The 25,506-nt window shown below is 39.0% G+C and overlaps 1 protein-coding gene across 3 annotated transcripts in view; it reads right to left on the bottom strand.

Annotated features, from left to right (window-relative positions):
• The window catches only part of MYO18B (myosin XVIIIB), a 2,352,406-nt gene that overhangs the window by 1,006,158 nt on the left and 1,320,742 nt on the right, over positions 1-25,506 (bottom strand). For all 3 annotated transcript variants that reach the window (XM_044068483.1, XM_044068482.1, XM_044068484.1), the window contains one exon: positions 10,480-10,634. In XM_044068483.1, coding sequence (XP_043924418.1) covers positions 10,480-10,634 — 155 coding nt within the window. The remainder of the gene's footprint in view (positions 1-10,479; positions 10,635-25,506) is intronic.

A 25,506-nucleotide genomic window follows, 5' to 3' on the forward strand; every position in this document is an offset into this window, starting at 1 on the left:
TAAGTCATGGCTCGTCTAAATTCAATGCCCCTCCAAACCCCAATTACACAGCAGACGATATTGAATTGCTCTAGAAACTCTTTACAGCCATGTCAATAGCTATAAAGAGGCTGCTGTACCTACAAGAAGTAAGCCCAGGACCAGCCCCAGAAACAAATCATCCTGGCAGCATCCCAAGTTAAACAAGATATATAACAAAAGGAAAACGATATTGCAAACGTAAGGAAGGGTAATTCCCAAAAAGATAAATAATCTCTCATCAAACTAAATGGGCAACTAAGAGGGCTAATTAGATTACACAAAGACAACTTTGAGGTTAATACAAAAACAGTGTGGAAACCCAATGCATAAAAATACCAATAAAGCAAACAGCCTCATGTAGTGACACTGCCCAGGATCAGAAGGGAGTCGCTAGTCTTGGCAAATAGGCCCAAATCTAGTTTAAAAGAAAAAAAAAAAGATGCAAAGATAGTGGCAAATCTGTGAAAATAGGCAAAAATCCAACTCACAAATCTCATTCCAGTACCCCACGTATTTATTTGGACAAACACCGATAGAAGAGATAAAAAAACATAAACCAGGTCAAGTACTTTCATCCCTCCTGATTACAAAGTTAAATTTCCTTTTATAGACCCTTCATTTCCTCAGTTAACCAACTGCCTCCAAATTTAAAGTCACACTGTGTAAAAATGCAAAACTTAAGCTCTATTCAATGAATGATGACTAGTACAAATATAATAATGACAAAATACACTACATCTGAAGAAACAGAAAATGACAAGATAAAATATACTATCTGCAGTTTTTAAAAAAAGGAATACATTCACTTAGCAAATTCAGAAACTGTGAACATAGTCCACCAGGTAAATTCTGAATAAAATGTAAAATGTATTATTTGCAGTTTTAAAAAGAATACATAGACTAAACAAATTCAGAACTGTAAAAATAATCTAAACGGTAAGCTCTGCATAAATGTAAAATGTTAAATCATAAAAACAGTGTCAGAAACTAAGAATTCAGAAATCCTAAATACTTTGTCTAGTGATACCAAACGTTCTTAAGGTGAGTTAAAGCTTATCCAAAACCAACAAATTAATCACCACCAGTATCAGATTTATAAAAAATGTATTAACAAAAAAATGTATTTGCAAATAAAAACAATACAGGTATGTGACCCAGAAGAATAAGTAACCCTAAAACAACTGATTTTATAAATCCAGTACTTTTAACCTCAGTATGAAGGCAATAGAAACATTGTCATTAATCCCTGATGCAGTGGTTGAATTGAGTCTCAGCTGCCAGGTAAGTTCAGTTTTTTCAAGCTGGACCTCCCACCAACCTCCCCTAGGGTTTTTCATTATAACATCAAAAATGGCAAAATTGTAGCACATAAAATTAGGGCATGTTAGGGTGTGCTTATATAAAGCATTATCTAGGTTGGTCTTATATCCTTTTTCTAAGATTACCTTCTGTCATGCCAACATAAAAATAATTACACCCTTGGCATATAGCCAGGTAAACAACTCTTCTGGTGCTACAGTTCCCTTCCTTGAGGTAGACTGTGGTTGGAGGGATCCAACTTCAACCAGTTTACTGTCTAAAATAAAACCACATTGATTACACATCCCACAGCTTGATGTCCATTTGCCATAGATACTAGATGTCGTTTTAATGTTTTCAAATAAGAATTTAAGATTCTTTCCTATTTTATAGACAAAGGCTTGGGTCTCACCTAACACAGCAATACAATATAGGTTACTTATAAAAATAATCCAGTTTCTAGTAAGAATTTTCTTAATGCTTGTCAAGTATCGCCCATATGACACTACCATGGTGTTACTAAATGTTTGTTTTTTGTGACTCACTTCCAGATGTTCACTACAGGTAGGGGTACATTCACCACACCCCATGAGTAGTTTGAATTTAGTCCCTCATCCTCCAAGCATTTCTTTACTGATATCTCTAAGTAATTCCTGTGGATAACTTCTGTCTAAAAACATCTGAAAAAGGTTACTTGATTCTATCTTAAAATTCATGAATGCATTCTTGCTGACTGGACTAGTTGTCCCTTAAAGATATTCTTTTTGGTGTATTAAGGATAGCAACTCTTAAAGTCCAGATATCTGTTAGAAAGTGTAGGCTTTCTATGCACTCTAGAGCCAAAGCAACCTATGTGGACGTCCTTGTAGATGGTGACATCTACATAATTATTCTCAGGAACTGAGTGTGTGTGAGTAAATTTAAAAAAGGGATGAATTTTGTTAATATAAATAATAAATTCTTCACTAAAATGGCCCTTGTTCCTCCACAAAACAAAAATATCATCAAGGTAACATAGATAAAGATAGCACTTTGTGTTAAATCCTGACTGTAGTACATTAAGTTTGAGGTTAACTTAGCCTCCCCTGTCAGAGATAACCCCAATGTTATCCTCAGCTGTATCAGAAACTTCAAGGGTGGCACACAGCAGTGTGCTGAACTAGTGGTTAGTGGTGCCACATTCTCCAAGCCTGGTGATAAAGCAAAACTGTTACTGGACAAATTCAGTTCCAACCCCCCCCCCCCACTCCAAACCATTCCCCCCAAAATGCTCACAAATATAACCCCTCCAACTATAACTAAGGAGCATGTACTGGCTGTGCTTGCTAAAGCCAAGAGCAAGGCCTCAATGAGCCCAGATAAAATCACAGGATGCCTCCTGAAAAGTTTAAAATATGACATATCAGGAATCCCGGAGTCATTATATAACTGTAGTCTTAAAACAGGTTTTATGCAAAGTGAATGGAGGACTACAATGGTCATCACCCTTTGTAAGAGATGGCCTTCAACAGATCCTGGAAACTACAGACTGATTAGTCTAAACAGTCTTATTTGCAAAGCCGTGGGAAATAATTATCATGGAAATTATCAACAAGGACAAAGGAGACCTTCAGACATTGGATCCTTCCCAGTTTGGCTTTTTCAAAGGAAGGTCATGCTTACTGAATGTTGTGGAATTCTTTGAAAATGTTACTAAGGCAATGGATGAGGAGGATACAGTTCATACTGCCTACCTTGGTCTGTCTAAAGCATCTAAAACAATACCCTGCTTGAGCATTGTCAGCAGACTTATGGGACTAGTTATAAATTCTTCTATAAAATGCTGGATAGCTATCTGGCTCATTCATAGGACCCAGGAGGCTAGAATCAGTGAGGTAACCTCTGCAAAGAGGCCAGTCACCAGTGCAGTCCCCTGGGGCTCTGTGTTAGGCTCACTCCTCTTTGGTATCTACTTCTCAGATGTCAAAGCCAATGTCAAAGGCCTCTGGATAACCAAGTACACAGATAATTGCAAGATGGAGCAGTCACTGAATACCCCCAAGAAGAGAACATCCTTCAGGAAGGTCTAACACAGATGAATGCTTGGTGCCAAAGCAATGGCTCAAAACTCAGTACCAAGAAATGCATTATAGTACCTTTTTGGAAGTTGTCCAAAGTCATCAATAAAACACCCTTAAAGGTTGACTCACTAGTTAAAGATCTGCCTTCGACCAACACGGTTCCAAGGTAGTAAGAAAACCCTTCTATGGTGCTCAACTTATGAGCAAAGTCATATCATCTAGGACCAAAGATGTCATCATACAGTTGTACTCGGCCCTCATCAGACCCATCACAGAGTATATTGCCTCCTTTGATATGTATCAGTCCAGACACATGCACCAACTGGAATGTCCACAAAGGTCCCTTACAAAAAAATACAGGGAGTAAACAAAATGCCCTACACTGATTGCCTCAAAGCCCTGGGTCTTTATTCAGTATCCTACAGACATCTGAGAGGTGATCATTGCATGGCATACAGGGGACCCTGGGCCATGTTTTGTTGAACATTCTCATATCCTCAGAACAAACAGCATCAGAACTACTATTAAAAGATCTTCATTTTTACATGTGACATAAATAGGACATGTTGGAGAGACAGATATGTTTCTCTTACAGTTCCCATATTCCGAACAGGCTCCCCATCCATGTGAAGCAGAGTTCCTCCCTATCCCTATTTAAGTGCAACTTGGACTAATGGATGGGTAATGAGAAATTCACCACTGGTCTGGGGCCAATGTCTCTAATGGACAGAGGTAGTCAAGTAAATCATGCACATTATAAGTCAAATTTATAGGTCACAGTTAGGTTGCAAGGCTAGGCTAATAAGGGCACTACTGGTCATTACCCTAACAGTAAGACGTTGTCCCGTTCGATTCTCAGCTAGAGTGTCTTCTGTGTGGAGACATGCATGAATGGGCATACCTTCGTTGAAGGCTGTGCATCAGAGCTGGCAACTCAGCACGTACAAATCTACTGCCAATCATTAGTGGACCGGAGTTCCGCTGTGGCGACCCCTAACCGGGAAAAGCCGAAAGACACAACAACAACAATACTTATGAACCTAAAAAGAAAATGAAATAAAAGTTGTCCAATAGTTGTTTATGCAAAACACACAAACACACACACACACACACACACACACACACACACACACACACACACACACACACACACACACACACACACACACATTTGATTAAAACACAGCCCAGTGCTACTTTACTTTATTGTAGGGAACATTGTCAGACTTAACAGATGTATCCAGCTTACACATCTAATAAATAGCTCCTTCTCAGAAGTACAAACTCCAAATGACATTTTGAAAAATAAACTACAATTCAAGCCAAATACACACACACACACACACACACACACACAAACATGTATATATATATATATATATATATATATATATATATATATATTTCTTTATATATATATATATATATATATATATATATATATATATTGCATTTTGCAGAGTACTTGGCCCTTTTGCACCCCAACACTAAAGGGTGACTGGTTCTCCAAATTACCAAGATCACCATACCATCGTACAGGGGAAATGTCTTAGACATAGCAACCTTGGACTATGCAAAGCATTCCATGATGTATTTGCAGTTTTATTTCTAGTGTTCCAAAGATCATATTCATTGCTATCAGAATTTGTCTCAGCATCATTGCAACTTTTTTAAACTATGCATTTATGTTGATCAAAAACAAATTCATCGGGCTGCTTATTTATAAAAGAAAAAAAATATTCACTAAGAAGATTAATCTAAAGATTTCAATATTTTTTCCAGAGAGCAATATGCAAAGTAAACTGAATAAAAAATACATAAATCCAGGTTTTCATAGGATCATTGGAGGTTACTACGCTATTGGCCCTGAGACCCTTATAAGCTTAGCCAAGAGTTTAGCCCATGTTTAGACAAGTCAGTGCCCAAAGCTCCTGTCCAGCAGGGACACAGATGGAATCCCATGGGTATATTTTCTGTTTTCCATCCAGTTATCCAGGTTGCACTTAAAAATGGATAATGAGGTATTCTGCTTGACATGGAAAGGGAGTCTATTCCACAGATGGGGGAGTCTCTGGAACACAAATATGTCCCGCCAACAAGTCCTACTGATATCACAGACTAGGTTGATATCGCTGGTATGGTTTGCTCGAATGGAGCTTGACTTGTGGATATGCCAAGGTGGGGTCTGATATTGCTTTGTATGCCAGACAGAAGTCTCCTCTGAGGTGTCTGTGTGAAACTGAGAAGATGGACAGGGCTTTTAGCCTATCTGTGTAGGGTAGATGTTTGAGGCCCTGGATTGTCCTGGTGACAAACCTTTGTGGTCTCTCCAGCTGCTGAATGTGCTTTGTAAGGTACATGCCGAAGGGGGCATTGTGTTCAATAATTCACCTTATAAGGGAAGAATACAGGGATACAAAAGAATAGCTGCAGATAACGTTACTTATGAGGTGAGTCATGTAGAAAGCTTTCCGTACAACGAAAGCAACATGGTGGTCAAAATTCAGGTTCCTATCAACCTGTGTGCCCAAATCTCTCACTACTCATTGCGTACTTAGGACATTGTTATTAATGTGATAATATATGGGAAATGACTCTCCCCAATGGGGGTGATGATGCATTTTTTGGCATTCAGCTTGAGGCCATGTTTCTGGCACCAGTTATTTGTTTGGGTGAGAAAGATGTCCACATCACCTGGGGAACTGATGACTGCACCCAGCTTGCAGTCATCTGCAAACTTGATCAGCCATAGCCTACTGGTTTTGGTCTGCACCTTAGAGAAGTATATGCCGAATAACAGAGGCCCCAAGACCAATCCTTGGTGTATGCCGCTCATTACGGGTCTACTGCTTGATGTGGCTTCCCCTATTTTGATTAGGTGGGTTCTATCAGTGAACCAGTTTGCTACCCATCTGGTAAGATATGGCTTGATGCCTAGTTGAGAGAGTTTACCTACTATTCCCAAGTGGGGAACAGTGCTGAAGGCTTTGGCCAAGTCAAGGTAGGTGGTGTGCATTATCTTTCCCTTATTCATGGCTTTGGTGACTGTCTCAAAGAAGTCAACCAGATTTAACAGACATGACCTCCCCTTGGCAAAGCCAAACTGTGTGGGGTCGAGTGTTTTGAGGTTGCCAATGTCCCAGTTAATGAGGTCCATGATAATCTGTTCCATGGGCTTGCAGAGCGGGCTAGTTAGGATGATGGGGCTATAATTTCCTGGATTGATGGATGCTCCACATTTTTGTAAAGGGTTGACAGTGGCTATCCTCCACTCGGCTGGGACAAAGTTGGTACTCAGGCTTTGATTGAATAGGGTGTTTAATGGGGCTGCAAGCTCATGCCTGAGTTTATGTTGGATGCAGCCTGGGATGTTATCAGGTCCCACTGAGATTGTATTTTTTGCCTTTGAGAGGGCAGTGATGACCTGTTCCCTAGAGATAAGGGGTGGGGGGGCAGGTACTTGGGATGTCCTGATTTACTGATGGGGGGACAGAGGGGAGAAGTTTTCACTGAATCTGTCAGCCAGTAGATTGGCTATATCTACAGCATTTGTGTATGTGGTGTCCTTGACCACCAGTTCTGAACAGATCTGGGTGCGTCCTTTGAGATTGTAGACATATGTGAAGAAGATCTTTTGATAGTCTCTAGTAGATGTGGCCAATTTGGACTCAAAGTTGGCTTTAGAGGATTTTACTAGTGCTATTACATCCTTGTTCAGTCTAAGGAGAGATTGCTTCCAATTGGGCACCTGCTCCTTCTTGGCCCTGGACAGAAATGTTTTCCTTTTGTTATATACTTTATTTATGGCAGATGTCCACCAGACAGGTTTACTCTTCCTTGCAGAGGATGATTTTGTCCTGTCAGGTATTCCTGATTCCATGCATCTATATAAATGCTCTTATAGTACTTAGGTTTTGCTGCCAGTTCCTACGGGGGGGAGGGGGCTGTGAAGCTGTTTATACCATCCCTCAGGAGGTTTTAATCTGCTTTGGAGAAGTCTTCTTGTTTGACCTAAGCAACAGGGGCATCAGGAGAGATGGTGACTTCGAAAGTGAAGGCGTTTTGGTAGGATCTTACCAGGGAGGATGATACTCTACAGGTGATGCAGTGGTTACTCATATTGCTCAATACCAAGTCCAAGATATTATCATCTCTTGTGGGGGTATCAACTAGCTGTTCCAAGGCATTTGCATTAATAAAATTGAAGAGTCTATGGGCATTTGTGTTCTGGCATGAGTAGTTTTCCCAATCTATGGTTGGGTAATTAAAGTCACCATGGACCAGGGTAAAGGGTTGAATCTTGATAGATATGAAGAGGTCCAGATAGGTGGAATGGGCATCTTGAATCAAATTTGGGGGCCTGTAGCTAGTTATAATTTGAATAGGGATCTTGCCAACAGTTAACTGCACCTGGAGTGTCTCCTGTGCGTCATACTGTTTGACCAGCCTGGAGGTGTGTATGCCTTTAATAGATATTGAAACTCCACCTCCTTTGGCTTTGCTGCCCACAGTTTGGGGTCTGAATGTATGATAGGATGAGTAACCAGATAAGGCTGTGGTGCTCTCCTCAGCTTTGAACCAGGTTTCTGTGACTGCACAGATGTCAGCATTTTCCAGGGTTAGGAATGCTTGCAATAAGTGCAGTTTCATGTTTAGACTCATAGCATTTAGCAGCATGACATTTAATTTGAGTTTTGTTGAAATTTTTATGTTGGTAGTAAGATGCACTGAATTTTCTGACTTTTAAGACAACTGAATGGTAATAATATGGTAGAGCATTCTGACATTCTAATAATAAATTAAACAGTAACTTACAACATCTCATTTTACCCGGCTTTATTTTTATTTGGAGTAAATAGTTTGATATATACAACTCATGGTCATATTTGAAAAGGTTCTAATTACCAAATCACTTACCTGTTTAACAAAAACACAAGTAAATAATATACATCCATTGCTGAACATGACACTGATGAGAGGTAACACATTTTTGAATACTTTTCTCTAAATAAAGTGTTCTGCCATTCTAAACCAGCTAATTGCATTAATACTGCAAGAATTGTTTTTAAAATACATTAATTTTATCTGTAGCTCTTAGAATTGATAATGCTTTAGCATATGAAATCTCCTCAGTATGTGCCAACATGTGAGTGATAAAACAGTATTCTATACCAGGATACAACATACACGGTAAACATTTAATTGAGGAGTGATTTTTTTTAAATGAACGAAAAACAACTTCAAATTAGATTGGCCTATTTTACCATTGTAAATGTTTTGTACGACAGACAAGTCCATCATACTAAAACTGCTTGGTTCCTACAGGAAAGAAAAGACTTGCACTTTTCGCACACCCCTTCCAGTTTATAAAATTGGTATGTTTTACTACTGACCTTTTTCCTACCTTTTTACAGACAAGCTGTATTGAAAACTTACCTGCTAGCTAGAAAATACATTATAGGCATCATCTTATCCATTAAGCTCAGTCATGTTTTTTCCTTACTCAGTTTATTTATGTTGAAAAGTAGGTTAGTTCACCAAAAAGTCATTAATTGAATACAGATTGAAAACCATGTCATTAAATCTGCATTCCAGTATATATTTTTGAAAACTATGTCATTAAATCTGCATTCCAGTATATATTTTTGAAAACCATGTCATTAAATTTGCATTCCAGTATATATTTTTGACAAGTGTAGAGGGAAAAGTTTTTCACAACTTATGTATATAGGTGTACCCATGTATCCCTGCAAGTATTATAAACAACCCTATTGTCACCATGACATGGGTTAGAAGAAATTATCCTTGCACTGGACTGTTTAGATGAACTACAATGTTGGCACAATTGTCAGTTGAGGAATTATTGATGTTCTGTTCTGGGTATATTATTATTATACTGACATCCTCAATTTGAACTTCATTTATTTGTTTGCCTTTTTTTTCTTTTGTCTGTTTTTTTATGTATTTACTTATTTTAGTCATTTTGGGCAAGTAAGTGGAATAGACTATATGAGCCATTTTTTCAACCACAACCTTGTTTCTGTTTAGTAAAAGGGCAATAAATTCTGCTGGCGCCTATATTTATGAAGAATTAAAGGTATCTGCACTGTAACCTAGTAATAAAATAAACAGAGCCATGGCAAAATACAGCTAAGGCATGCTATAATACTAAAACAACAGAGCTAAAGAAAATTAGTTCAGATACATCCAATTTCTTCAGGTTTATTAAACCACTAAGCTTTTATGCTTGTAGGAATTGCTGAACATTAAAAATCATCTCACAGTAAATCTATCCCTTAAATCTCTAAGAGTAAGCTATGTTTAACTCATATGTTTCTTTAAAAATAGGGTTTAATAGAAAGCAATCTGGCAGCCTATCAGTTGTAAGTTCAATTCACAACTGTTCTGCCATTTCTGCTTTGTTATTTAAATCTGCACCTTCCTAATGTAAAGAAACATTCATTAATACAGCAAACATAGAGTCAAGTGGTGAAAATATTTTATGTTTCCGAATCACTTCTCATTATAACCCAAACAGTGAAAACAATTCATTAAAGTGGGTAGTCAGAAACAGATTTTTTTTCCATGTGTGTGTGCGTGTGTGTGCAAGCTTCTTACATGTGCTATACAAAGGACTGCATCCCCACCTCCCCGGACAACGTTGAGGTCATATAACCTCAATGTAAGTTAAAAACTGTTAGTAATCACTTGTGCAGCTTAATGGGCATTATTCACTATGTTTGCAGAAAAGTGATTCATGAAAACTAATGAGCCCCATCAGTACCAGCTATATGTATGTGAAGAGGATTTTTCATTTGGCCGCTGTTTTTTTTTTTTTTAATGAACATCAGCCATGTGTTCCAAAATCCTCTTTGCAAATTGGATGACTTTTCCCTGACATTTATCATTTATCTGAAATATTTATCTAGAACCCATATAGATTAAAACTGAATAGTTATTAAAATCAGAAAAGTCTGACTTAGGGATACTTTTCATTTTTCTCCTGTGTTACAAAGAGAAGATATAATGAAAAACAGCATGACGATGCTTTGGATATGAGTCTAAGGAAACATATCATAACCATTACTGCATTTCTTACTTATTTTGCTTCTTCTCCAAAGCATGATTTCTGCTTTGCTGGCTTTCCATCAGCACTCGAGTGTCTTCCAAGTCATTTATGAGGTGTTTACACTTCCGTTTTAGCTGCTGGACTGTAAGTTTGGCAGTGTCATATGCACTCTGCAAACTGGTTAGCTGAAACACAGAAACACAGAAATGTGAACAGTAAGATTAAAGATGAAATCTCAGGACAACAATCATCATCTGCAAGCCACTAGTTAGATTTGCTTTAGTATATGTTTGCCTTTCTCATACAAAATACTACAGTCACTGAAAAAGTTACAGTGTAACACGTTCTAGATATGCAACATACTATTGTAAATATCCTCCTAAAAGTATGCTATTATTAATGAAACTAGCCACGGATAAACTGCTGTGGTCATATTGGCTATAACTGCTGGAAGGAATGAACTATTAATTTAAAGTATTTAAATGTGTATATGATGATAGTTTAAAATCACATTCCTCTATACTTGATGCGAGCTTGTGAAAGTTTTTGAAATTCCTTTGCTTTCAGTTTATTGTCTTTCTTTCATCACACAGATATGCACTTTTTTGTTTTACAAATAGCTAGACTATCTGAATGATCTAAATTATTCTTAGTCACCGTACACTTAATTGCCTTGTGCATCAGCTCTCCAAAATGACTGTCAGGCCTCTGTCCACTATTGGCTTACTTGCTTCTTCTGACCTCTGACGTCCTAAGAAATGAGAGGAGAGGGATGAGAACTGGAGCTCATGAGCATCATCCCTTTTTTATTAGAAAACCCTGCCCTGCCACTCCCCCCCACCCCATCCACCGAAAAGCATTTGCAATGCTTGCTGTGCTGGAACCTGTCTCAGTGTGCTGTTACACATGCATGAGATTCCAGTTAGAGTAGGTAAACGTTCCTTAGCAAGTTGGCACTACCTAGATTGTCTATTTGCAAGTGTTGCATTCATGGGCCTTGTGTGAGGTAGACTGAGGCACCACCACTCCCAAGATGGGAAAGTTTGTTGATTGTTTTTTTCCCAAACTCTCAGATTCTTCAGTGCCAAACTGATCTCCTCTGCAGCATAACCAGGAACAAAATAACTCTGCTGTAGACCCTGCCTATTTATAGCCTTACTGATGATTATTATATAGTCTTTATGGAGAATGATTTGCATTACCTCACCTGCATTAGACACACTACATATATCTGTAAGTCATTGCAATATATTCTCTGTGGATGATGCATAAATGTCTGTAAGTCACTGTGCAATGAAATGTTCTGAGAAATACAATAAGTATACAATAATGAGCTATGCAGTAATGTATGATCTGGTAAAATTATAAAGTGTTAACAGCAGGGATGCCCTTCCACTGAGCTGGAGCAATGTTAAAGTTAATTCAAATCCCCTTCCTCTTTTACTCTTCCTCTCTCTTCTTCTCGTCTTCGTGCCACTCTTCCCATTTTCTATACTGTCCACAATCCCCTCCACATCTTTATAATAATGACTCATCTGCAAAATCTAATCTTAGCTCTCCTCAGTAAAAAGGCAAAGTCTCAAATTGTAACAGCTATAGACACACAATAATATGAACCAGCTAGATACAGAAAACTATAAATTCTTACAATTATTGCACTATTATTTGCTCTGCTACCTCATCTTGTATTATGTAAATGCTGTGTTGATATCTTTTCTGTTATCGCACTTTTATTATGAAGTGTGTGTTTATTTTACATGAATTAAATCTTGTGTTACTGGAGCTTTTCTCCCTGTGTCCCTGCTAAAAATGGGTTCTGTGCCCAGCTGGACTTTCCTGTTAATCAGATAATAAATAAAATATAAAAATAAATAAAATAAACTATTTGCATAAGTGCAGTGATGCATGGGCACAGACAAGGGTTCTACAATCTGCACCCACCCAACAAGAAAGAATAATTTCAATAAAAGCAAACGTCTCTAAAATGGTCAGAGAATGGACATCTTAGCTATACATATAATTTGCATCCCTTCCTTTGATGTTTAGAGAAATAAAAAATAAAGGATATTACTGATAGCCAAATTTATATTTGAAAGAAGTCAAACGTGCAGCATACTTGCTAAACTCATAGTAAAAACTGAATCCAGAATTGCAGATATGTCACAAAGAATCACATATTACCTAGAAGTCAATCAAAGTCACAAGCCTCTCTCAGGATCTGGCATAGAAGTTATTTCATATGCTGTGCAGGTGATATTTACCTGTTTAACTCTTGTGTTGCTGCCATTGAAAGCCTGCTTAGGAAATAACAGTAGCAACAAACCCTACAATATCTACAGCTAGAATGCATACTTCAGTGGAATTCTAACTTCAGTGGAATTCTAACTTCAGTGAAATTCTAACTTCAGTGGAATTCTAACTTCAGTGGAATTCTAACTTCAGTGAAATTCTGACTTCAGTGGAATTCTAACTTCAGTGGAATTCTAACTTCAGTGAAATTCTCTGTGGCATTACCATTGGGCTTAAGCTCCGTAGAGTGGCCACTCTTGGATATGTAGCTCTCGATTTTTACCTCCAGAGTTAGGGACAATGCAAAATGTAATAAGGAAAAGATTACAAATTAGCAACAGTTTTTAAATACTGGTACTCAATTTAATTTCCTCAAATAATTTCCAGTTTTGGAATGGATGTATCACATGCTTGAGAAAAAAATAGGGATCTCCCTCCAAAATCTGGTATGTAAGTAGCTTAAATATTTGCCATGTTTGACATGTACAGTTGGATGACAGAATCATCAATCAATTTACCTCCTTCATGGGTCCTTGATAGTAATGAGAAAGGCGATCTACAACTGATATGTTGACTAGTAGAAGTTTTTTTTTATGAACAGACCCCCAAATTAGTAGGGTTGTAGAGTCCACTCCTAGATTTAGCTTTAAGAACAGTAAGAATTTGAAGCAACGCCTATGTTATAAAAACAACAGAACTAGTGAAAGATTCACCTTGCAGCGTAAAGGAACATATGCTTGCAGGGCTTGTAAGATTTGCTGTAACATATGGTCAACTTGTATGGTTATGCATCCAGTACATTTGAAATCAATAGAATTCTCTTTCTATGTAGATTGCTGCACTAAGAATATAGTATATCTAGCCAACTGTAATTTGTGCAGTGTATTTTACATAGGTAAAACAAATTGTATGTTGAAGGGGAGGGTTATGGAACATTTGAACGACATACGTAATAATAAATTAACAAATGCACTGGCAAAACATGTAGCAGATTGTGGCATTTATCATAATTTTAAGTTTTTAGTTCTACAAAAAATCAATGAGAGTTTAAGAGAAGGAGATCTACACAATGAAACTGAATATACAGAGCTGAGATGGATAGTTGATTTTAAGGCTTATGTTCCACCTGGCTTGAACAGTGCTGTTTCTTTAAAACCTCTCTTAAGAAAAAGAGGTTTGCCGCATTGAATTTTACTATGTGTTTTTATTGGCTGTTATATGTATTTAAATTGCAAGTTTGTAAAAGCTTTTTATTAAGGTCTGACGAAGAGGGCAACCTTGAAAGTGCTTGCCTATTTCATTATTTTATTGGTAATAAAAGTGTGTTTTACTCTCCAGCCATCACACCTCTTTATTCTACATTATTTATTTTTGGGTTTGTTGGTTCCACCACTTTCTTTTTATTGCTCTGCTGAAAATGGACATATATCCAGCCGGACTATCAGAGTCAACAAATGTAATATAAAATAAATAAATAAAAATAAATATTTGCACCCCCCTCAGAGTGAGACATCTTTTAAATTGTACATCTGCTTTAACAGGTATATAATTTTCCATGGGAAAGACCATAAAGAAACTATTACTGGTCTGTAGACAGACCTGTGCAGGTAGCTTAACAAACACTACTATACCATCCCTCCAGCTACTTTAAGGGACTACAGTGCATATGCAGTACCCCTGTGAAACAACATTTTTTACAACTGTGACTTCCCGAGGCCTGGACTGAAACATTTGGTTTCCTTCTTCTTACTTACTATTTTTGAATAACATTTTACTCATTGAAAAATGTTTCACATAGTAGAATATGCTGTCTACACTCATTTCTAAATAGAGGATGATAATTACAATCAGGAAGGTATGTGCTGGAGACATGGTTGCCAAGAAATTAATCTCAATAACAAAGCTTGAGTGGTGAATTTTGACATATGTGTCAAGAACACATAACTCCCAGGGTTATGATTGGAAAGACTCAGCCATATTTCTTTTTAGTGCATGTAGCATAGTGATTATTCTACGGTATCTGGAAAAAAAGACAAGTCAGTTAACTTCTACTATAGCTCATAACCCAATTTTAACAAATGTTAAGCACCCCCTGCTTAACTTCTTAAGGTCAGGTCTTGTACTAGGTAACAAAATGTACCTATACTGACCAGCAAACGACACCAAAGGTTTGTTTTGCCTGCTGTCTGTGCTGGTAATGGGTCCCTTTATAAGCCTTTATAAGCTTATTAAGTAACTAGAACAGCAGGATTTTTGTTAGCCTACATTTTCTGAAGGGTGCCAAGTCTGAAACTGAAATGTATGTCATTATTTATTGACTTAAGTCCTCAGTGATTTGCTTGAAAACAACAAATTTTGTGAGGAACAGTCCAAACATGTGAGGCAAAAAAATGAACATTCAACAAAAACCTGGACAGTTGAGAGGCATAAAAGATGAATACAAATATAAGAAAAGTACAGTTGTGTACACTTACCATAAATGTAGATGTTCGAATGTATTCACTGTTGCAGTCCTGGTTGTCCAAAATGTTTCTGCTTAATCGGTCTGCTTAATTGGTCTGCCAGGGAGTTGAGAAAGCCTGGTAGGTATTGTGCTAACAGGTGTATTTGCATGGAAGAGGCTGTGAGCCAAAGGGTCATGGCCAGCCTGCATAGAGGGTAGGAGTGAGTCCCTCCCTGCTTGTTGATGTACCACATCACAGTGGTGTTGTCTTTTTGATCAGAAGTACCCCTGGAGAGAGAAGGGGTTTGAAAGCTATCAAGGCATGATGCACAGCCATCATCTCTTTTTGGTTGATGTGCAGAGGGATTTGTTGTGGGATCCATTGGCCCTGTATGCACCTGCCGTCCAGGTGTGCACCCCAAGTGTAGTCTGATGCATCTGCGGTGAGGGTCTGGGTGGCGGGGTGTGGGAGAATGGCAGTCCCTTGTTGTGGGAGCATGCTGTTGTCCACCAAAGAAATTCCTTTCTGAGGCAAGGACTTACAGCCGGCCGAGGGCTACCCTGGCAGGGATAACCCAAATGTGATGATTACAACAGTGAAACACGAAGAACATCTGCATTACACTGCCTTTCTGACAGCACTTGCAAAATGCTTTATGGCTTTGAAATCCAGCAAAATACTTAGTGCTTTTTTTCTGTAAAAAGTAGCTTATGGAGCAAGTTAAGCTTGATGCACTACAAAGAAGGTGAATTTCTTGGTGTCCATGTCTTGAACACATAAGAAGTAGATTATGATTGACAATCCTCTTATAACCCTCTAAACAATACATGGACCTTTACCTACTCCTTTGTATTACTGAAGTTAGGAAAAAACAATGCAGCAGTGGTAAGAGTTTTAAAGCTAACAAATCCATAATAAACTAACCACAGCTACACAGAGTGCAGCCACCCAAGAAAAGCATCAGGAAGCCAGTAAATACTTCACCCAAGCTTAAAAATGAACCATTTAGGATGTCTTAATAGCTTCCTGCTGCACTTCTGCTGTGGCAACTGAGCATTGTTAAAGAGGAGGCCAGTGTGGGGTGATTAATAATTTTAAGGTTTTTTCTTTCCAGCAATTTTGGAGCATAATTATGGCACTCCATGTACTGGAATATTTAGCCTGGAAGTTATTTCAAGATAACATTTTTTCACATTTTTGCTATATTTTTCTGAGGGTATTCTGTTCTGTTGGTGTTGATTCTGGTGACTACCCTTTTTATGCCTTTTATTATATAATAAGCCTTGCAAATATGGGTATTCCAACTAAAAGACAAGTTTTCCTATTTTCAACGTCTTTGGTTTTAACTGTTGAACTAGAATATTTGCTTTATGTGCCATAATTTGCAGGTCTTTGAGGTCTATAAGCATTGCAATGACTAGCTTAAATATTTGCCTTTTCTGATATTCACAGTCTTGTTTTGAGTTTTGCAAAGAGTTGCTCTCCATCATAGTCACCAAGGTGCTTCACAAGTTATATGTTCCTGATTGAAACTGTTCATCTGCTTGTTTTGTTCATTTTACTTGTTTGTTGCACTTGAAAAACACTAGCATAACTAGGTTCAGGTTTTTGCTGAATCTGGTACTGTTTGTGACCTTTAGAGCTTGTAAAACAGTTAATCTTTTGTCTGGAGAGGCCCACCTATGCCCTCGTGGCAGGAAGGTACAGTTTGTGCTGATATAGAGTTACTGTTACAAGGCTTTGTTTAGAGCATTTTGATTGGATAATTTGAGCTTTTATTGTTTCCTGTTTTTTTTTTTTTTTTTTTTGTTTTAAAAAGCCTGTGTTTTAACTGATTTGTGCTGGTTTGCTCAAAGCTGCTGTGAATTAGGCTTTCTGCCCTTCCTCTACTGTTTTCCAACTACCTGCTAAGAGACTACAAATGACAAGTGCTTATTTTCAACTGTTTTGTGCAATTTCTAATTAACTAAAACAATATTTGCTGCATATCTGTTTGTTTAAACTGTGCAACTATATATTACTGCATTTTTTAAATTGTCTGCAAACTGAATTCCCCTTACAACTGTAATTATTGTTCATCTGCTTGTTTTGTTCCTTTTACTTGTTTGCTGCACTTTAAAAACACTAACATAGACTAGGTTCAGGCTTTTGTTGAATCTAGTACTGTTTGCCACCTTTATAGCTTGTAAAATGGTTAATCTTTTGTCTGGAGAGGCCCCCCTGTGCCCTTGTGGCAAAAAGGGCACAGTTTGGACTGATTTAACTAAAGTTACTGTTGCAGGGCTCTGTTTACGGCATTTTGATTGGATAATTTGAACTTTAGCTGTTTTGTGCTTTTCTACTTTAAAAAGCCTGTATTTGAGCCAGCTTGTGCTTGTTTGCACCTGTTGCACATCTCACAGCATTGTGCACTACTGAGCAGAGTGATTGCTGATTACAGATGTCTGCACTCTAGCCTCACAAATATTACCTCAGCCAGAGCTTTTAATCCCTAAACCTACTAATACCTTCCCCTGCTGTATTCCCTCTTCAACTGTTATAGCCAGACCAACATTATTCCTAAGACCATGAACTGTCAATTTCCCTCCTTTCCTCCTACCAGCCTGGGTGACATGGGTCTACTGAGGCAATGTAGCAGCTGCCTCATGTAACACTGACAATCCCCTACTTCCAAATCATTCCTGAAGCATTTGTGAGAGATCCACCTACATTATGAATCTGGAATCATATCTCTTGTGCAATAGATAGCAATACATAGCGTGTTGTCAGCCCACCTGCCACAACTCTCCTACTCAGGACACAGCATACACATAGACCAACATATGCTGCGGTACTCACAAAAAATCTACCTAAACACCAGAAACCTCCAAAATACATACATACTAAACCAATCATGACACCAAAAACAAACAATACACTTAATGACACAAGCACACGTTTCTCACTGTCAAAGCCCATAAGGCAACACATGTCCACTCCAAATATCTTAGTCATGGGAGACTTTATAGAGAGACATACAGACATCTCCCTCACTAGGCTGAACAACGAGAAAGCCATGGTCATTTTTTCTGGTGCCAAGATTCATCAGATCACGCAGGCACTCAAGTCTCTCAAAAATAAGAACTGTTATGATTCTGTCATAGAACATGGTGTGAATTACTTGAGACATATCTCTCTGGACTACATGAAGAGAGACATGATTGAGCTCTGTGATTATGTGCCACAGGTAGGTACATCCCTAGACTTGAGCAGCATATTATCCTCCCCTAGAATGATACCACAATATAAACAGAAAATCATTGACTTCAATAATGGGTTTAGTTTCTGGTGGCATTCTAAGTGGATCCAGTTTCTATCAGCCTGGGATGACATGATCACTAGAGCTCAATGTTTTGCCAGAGATGGTCTTCATCTGTCGTCCTGGGATTTCGGCTACTGGTAAGGGCTCTTGCCACCCGCATAGTGCCTTTTTTAAGCAATGTCACAAGGGCAAAATTCCCAATGTAAAAATTTCAACAAAAAACAACCTCAAGGTTATGCTGCTAAACTCTGGGAGTCTTAGCATGAAAGTGCACTTACTGGAAGCAGTTCTCACCTTGGAAGAAGCTGACATCTGTGCAGTCACAGAGACTTGGTTCAAGGCTGAGGAGAGCACCCCAGGCATATTGGGTTACAACCCCTACCACATGTTTAGACCACGAAAGGAAGGTATGAAAACTAAAGTAGGTGGTGTATCAATATTCAATAAAGATAAATACATCTTCAGATTGGTAAAATGGTATGATTCCCTGGAGAGACTTCAGGTGTTGGTAGGACACCTATTCAAGTCATTGCCAGCTACAGGACCCCCTCCATGAATAAAGACACCCACTTTGCCTAGAGGAATCCATCAAGATACAGCTAAACACCATGGTTCTGAGTGATTTTTATTACCCATCCTTTGACTGGGTAAATTACTCGTGCTCAAATTAACTGGCCCAAAGGTTCCTTGAGTTCATTAACTCCAATGCCCTGGACCAGAGTGTGGACACCCCAACTAGGGGCGCCAACATTTTGGATCTGGTGCTTACCAATATCAGGGACCTCTGTAGCACCCACACTGTGAGGTCTTCCATGTCAGATCTGACCACAAATCAGTCTCTTTTGAAGTAACTATTACACCTGACCAACACCCCCCCCCCGAAGTAGCAACTAAACTAAAAAACTTCGGCAAAGCAGATTATATCCTTCTAAGGGATGGTACAAATAGCTTCACTGCACCTCCCCCCAGATCGATCTGGCAACTATGCCGAGTTCTACACCAATGCTTTTTACAAACACCTGTATAATTGCATTGATGCAGCCGTACCTGGTAGGACCAAAACAAGCTGTTCAAGGAAGAGCAAACCTGCCTGGTGGACAGCTGCCATTAACAGGCTTTACAATAAGAGGAAAAAATTGTTGTCGAAAAGTAAAAGTGTGCCCTAAACTGGAAACACTCCCTCCTCAGCTTAAACAAGCAAATAAGAGTTCTGGGGAGTCCTCCAAAGCAAACTACAAATCCAAGTTAGCATCCTCAACAAGGACAGCCATAAGGCATTCTTTAGTTACATCCATAGCCTAAAAGGTAAGACCCAGATTTGCACCGAACTGGTAGTTAATGATACCGCATACACTGTGTCTGTGGAAATAGCAAAACTGTTAGCCAACAGGTTCTGTGAAAACTTCACTCCCCTGTCTCCTCCACACATACCACAAACTGGCAGTTAATGATACTGCATACACTGTGTCTGTGGAAATAGCAAAACTGTTAGCCAACAGGTTCTGTGAAAACTTCACTCCCCTGTCCCCTCCACACATACCCCATGACATTCATTCCACCTGTCCCCCACCTTGTATCTCTAAAGAGCAGATTGTAAATGCCCTCTCTAAGGCCAAAAACACAGCAGCTATGCGACCTGATAACATCTCAGGATGTGTTCTACATGGGCTCCAACAAGAATTAGCAACACCATTGGGTACTCTTTTCAATCAAAGTCTAAGTACCGGCTTTTTCCCAGCTGAATGGAAAATGGCCACCATTAACCCCTTGCACAAATGTGGTGCTTCCACTAACCCTGGGAACTATAGACATATTAGCCGGACTAACCTTATCTGCAAGGCCATGGAGCAAATCATCATGGACTTTATCAGCAAAGATATAGGTAATCTGCAGTCACTTGACCCTACTCAGTTTGGATTTGTCAAAAGGAGATCATGCCTATTAAACCTGGTGGACTTCTTCGAGACAGTCACCAGAACCCTAGACAAGGGGAAAACGGCATACAGCCTGCCTGGACTTGGCCAAGGCTTTTGACATTATTCCCCATTCAGGCATTATTGACAAACTCATCCAGCTAGGTATCAACCCTTATATCATTAGGTGGGTCGCTAACTGGGTCACCTATAGAACCCATACAGTCAAAATATGAGAATCCATCTTCAATAGCAAATCCGCAACCATTGGTGTGTCACAGGGATCAGTGCTAGGACCTCTACTGTTTGGAATCTATTTCCCTGAAGTTCAAGCAAAACCTAAAGGTCTGTTGATGGCAAAGTTTGCTGACAACTGCAAACTGGAAGCGGTCATAGAATCCCCAAACAATGTCAAAATCCTGTACAAGACGGTCTTATGCAAACAAATGATTGCTGCAAGAACCACAGCCTTAAACTCGATGCAAAAAAATGTATTATCATCCCGTTCGGTAAGAGCGATGCTCTGACTAATTACCATCTCAACAGAAACACCCTAAGCATGCACTCAGTGGTGAGAGACCTGGGCACACAGGTTGACAGCAGCCTTACCTTTGATCACTATGTCTCCACAGTGGTAAGAAGGGCATTCTATATTGCTCAACTCATAAGTAAGGCCATTGCTTTCAGAAAAATAGAAGTAAAAACCTCCTTGTACTCTTCCCTCATCAGGCCAATAATTGAGGGCAACACCCATTTTGGTACCTTTCCAGGCATCTGCAGCAATTGGACAGACCACAAAAGTTCCTCACAAGGAGAATTCAAGGTATTCCACATCTATCTTATGTGGATCAGATGAAATCATTGTCACTTTACTCCATTTCATACAGACTACTCAAAGGCAATCTCTGCCTTGCGTATAAGGTGATCTCTAACTCTGCTTTATTGGAAATGCTGCATATCCATAAGTCCAGTAGCTCATGGTTTGCTCTGCCAGAGAGGCACAGGTTTGTCTTCCCGAGGCTACCACACCTGTAGAACACATTCGCAATTCATGTCAAGCAGAGCACCTCTTTGGCCCTCTTCAAGCGCAGTCTGGATGATTGGATGGGTAAACTTAAATTCACCCTGGGGGTTCCACCTATGTCTCTCTTGGACAGGGGCAATAGGTGCTGATCATGGAAACAAGGACAGAACATAGCTAGGCTTGTAAAGGCCCTAGGTCCATTAGCCTAGTAACTTCCATTGATCCTATAAGCGTTGCTGTTTAGTACTTTCATTATGGCATATGCCTTCCATTACATAAACATAGTATCTAGCCTGACTGCTCACTACCAGCACTACTGTAGAACTGGTTACCTGATAAACAGATCTATTATTCACAATCAGTTAATATCTGATCTAAGAACTGCCTAATGCCTGCTGCTCATTCAGGCATTAGTAGCATAAATATACATGGGATTCAGAGGAACCCTTAATATCACCTTCCAAGTTCTAGCCACACTCAACTCCGTATAATTAAAAACTAAACTGAACATTGTATAAGTGGAGTTGTATGATAGTCACATGCATGTATGTATAGTTATCTCTGTCTATTCTCTTAGTCTTCACAATATATAAGGAAAGGGAAACACCGATGAGAAGCCTTTCTAGTGCTGACAGAGATATGTACTGTGTTTTGGAACAGAACTCAAAACTATGTACCAACAATTTCCAGGACCAGAAGAACAAATAGAGTTAAAAATAACTTTTCTACAACTATTGTTTATTTTGGGATTTGTCCCTTAAAATTATACTTTGTGTTCACTGAATATGGATTGATTGAACCTATTCCAGTGAAATGGATACATATGTACAGTGTGGCTAAAGTGTGGGCAGCCATCTAACAATTCCCATATAGGTTCATAGGTTCATAGGTACATAGGTGTTTATTAGGCTAACAACCACAAGGGCCTTTTTAAGCCTTGCCATGCATCCCAAATCTTAGACAAGTTCTGATACCCTTGATAAATGTAAGCAGGGGAATAGGAGATGAAACATTTACAAGCAGGGGCCTAGGAGATGAACCATTTGCAGGTTGCCTGTGTCCATTAGAGATATAGGTGTCAAACTAGGGAAGGATTTCCTGTTTCCTATCCAACTTGAATTGGATTAGGGAGGAACCCTGCTTCACATGGATGAGTAGCCTGTTCCATAGACGGGGTAGTCTCTAGGATACATAACTGTCACTCCAGCAGGTCCTGTTTATATCACAGGCAACCATTAATTCTTTAGAAATGGTAATTCGGGTGCAGTTTGTTTTATGGATATGCAGGAGGTCCATCGGAATGGAGTCTGAAAATGCCCTATATGCCAGGCATAGATTTCCCCTCAAAAGCCTGTAGGAGACAGAATACAGGGATAGAGCCTTGAGATGGTCTGCATAGGACATATTACATAGTCCCTGTATTCTTTTAGTGTGGAACCTCTGTGGACATTCAGATTGTTGGACATGCCAGGTTAGGAGGCCTGATGAATATTGAATAGAGTGAAACAATGACTTCCTTGGACTTAGATTTCATACCTATGTTTATAAGTGGCGCAACATAGAATGATTTCCTCACTACTGTGAACAAGTGATAGTCAAAGGCTAGATTACTATTTATGTGTGTCCCTAAGTCCCTGACTACTGGGTCAACATTAAGGGGTGTGTTTTCAATATGATAGTTCCCAGGGGTGGATGACTTCCCAAAGGATACTATTATGCATTTCTTGGCATTTAGTTTTAGCCCATGGCTCTGACACCAGTTGTTTGTCTGTGTCAGCCCCTCCTAGAGAACATCTGTGTCAGTGTGGGATTCAATGACAGCTCCTAATTTGCAATCATCTGAAAATTTAGTCAGCCAGAGACCACTGACATTGGCCTTGACTTCAGAGAAGTAAATGCCAAAAAGGAGCAGTCCAAGGACTGATGCCTGCGGGACTCCACTTGTGAATGGCTCTTTTGTAGAGGTGGACTTTCCAATTCTAACTTACAGGGTCATGTCTGTGAGCCATTTGTTTATCCACTGAGTGACATACAGATTTGTACTTAACCTCCTGAGTTTGTCAACAATCCTCAAGTGGGGTATTGTGTCAAATGCAAACAGGAACAAAAGAAACCACAAAATCCAAAGTGAAGCAAACGCAGGCAGGAAGTAGTAAATCTTCACGGTTTATTTAGAGGAATAAGCGCTTTCATACCAAACAGTTAATTTATCAGGAACTTCATCAGAAATAGTATAGATTTATCCTGCACCAAATTTATGTACGTACAAGATGACATCATATCCTGTCTTGGAGCCCATATGTATAAACACATCCCCTAATATAAATATATGAATATGCATATATAAACTATATTAGTATCACAAAATTAAGAATGTATAAATAAAAAACAATTATATACAAAAGGCATAAAAGCAATATAAAAAAGCAATATAAAATATGAAAGAATTAGACAATTTTAAAAAATACAAACATAATTACTACAAAAACTATCTCTTGAGACCTTTCAGTTTTAAAAGACTAGCGACAGAGAGACCTTCATTTAAACCTGGCCAGTATATGGAATTCAGGCTCATTTGCCATATTAATTCCAATTTTTCCAAAAAAATAGGGCCATGCACCACCTCTTTCTGATACAGATACAACTTCTAAAATAATAAATTTAAACGTGTCCTGGATTTAATCTGACATGTTTTGCTAGAGCATTTACTTCATAGCAATCTCTAATATTTCTCAGATGTTCTCCAGTCTTGTTTTTGAGTTTACACTCTGTCTTTCCCACATAACAACATAAACAGTTAGAACATAAAGCACAATGAACTAATTTCTCACTATTAAAACAGCATTTACGGGGTATCATCTATTCCTCTAAATAAACTGTGTGGATTGTGTCAAATGCCTTGACCAGTTCAAGGTAGGCAGTGTGAATGATTTTTCCATCATCCATTGCTTTGGTTGCCTTCTCAAAGTCCATTAGGTTGAGTAGGTATGATCTGCCCTTGATGAAACCAAACTGGGTTGGGTCCAGTGTCTGGAGGTTTACTATATCTCTGCTGATCATTTCAATGAGAATTCTTTCCATGCCTTTACATATAAGACTAGTGAGACTTATGGGCCTGTAGTTTCCAGTGTCTGTAGATGGCCCACCTTTGTGCAGAGGGATGACTCTTACTGTTCTCCATTCATGAGGCATGAAGCCTATTTGGAGGCTACAGTTAAATAGTAATTCCAGAGGCCCTGTTAGGTCATGTTTCATGCTATTTAGAAGTCATCCTGGGATATTGTATGGGCCCATTGATACAGTGTTCTTGGTTTTAGACGGAGCATTAAGGACCTTTTCCGTAATGATAGTAGGGTGAGTTATATTTGATGGTATTTCCTGAGAAAAGGTTGAGGGGAGAGAGGGGTAAAGATTGAGCTGAATTTATTAGCCAGGAGGTTTGCTATTTCTCCTGGCCCAGTACAAGTGGCTCCATTTACAATGAGCTCTACACATGATTGTGTTTTGCCTTTGAGGTTGTGGACATAGCTAAAGAATGTTTTGTGGTTGCCCTTGGCCTGGGAGGCCAAGCTTGCCTCACATTTGGCTTTGGTAGAGTTTATTTGTCCTCTGAGTTGTTTGCTTAGTTTGATGAGAGTGCTTTGATCTTGCTGGGTGCTACACCCCCAAATTTTGCCATTATTTTCTTCCTTCTGTTATACAGCCAATTGATTTTGTGATTCCACCAGGGTGGCTTGTATTTTGAGTTAGTTCTGTACTTCTTCCTGGTGGGTACATATGCCTCTATGCAGCTATTAACATGCTTGTACAGGGTTTTTGTGAACAGTTCTGCATAGGCATAAGTGTCCTCAAGGCTTATGGAGGCTTGACATTTTGCCAGGTTATCACATAATAGCAGGAGTTTAGCCTTAGAGTAGTTCCTGAACATTGCAGGTTTAGCTGGGGGTCCAGGTTTTATTTTTACTTCAAAGGAGACCATTTTGTGGTCTGACCTTGCCAAGGAAGACATTACAGTAAGGAGTGTGCAGCACTGTCCCATATTAGTGAGGACCAGATCCAGTATGGTTGCACCCCTGGTTGGTGCAC

Source organism: Protopterus annectens, chromosome 4.part0 (genome assembly GCF_019279795.1).
Source record: "Protopterus annectens isolate FY-2018-M chromosome 4.part0, PAN1.0, whole genome shotgun sequence".
NCBI lineage: Eukaryota > Metazoa > Chordata > Ceratodontiformes > Protopteridae > Protopterus > Protopterus annectens.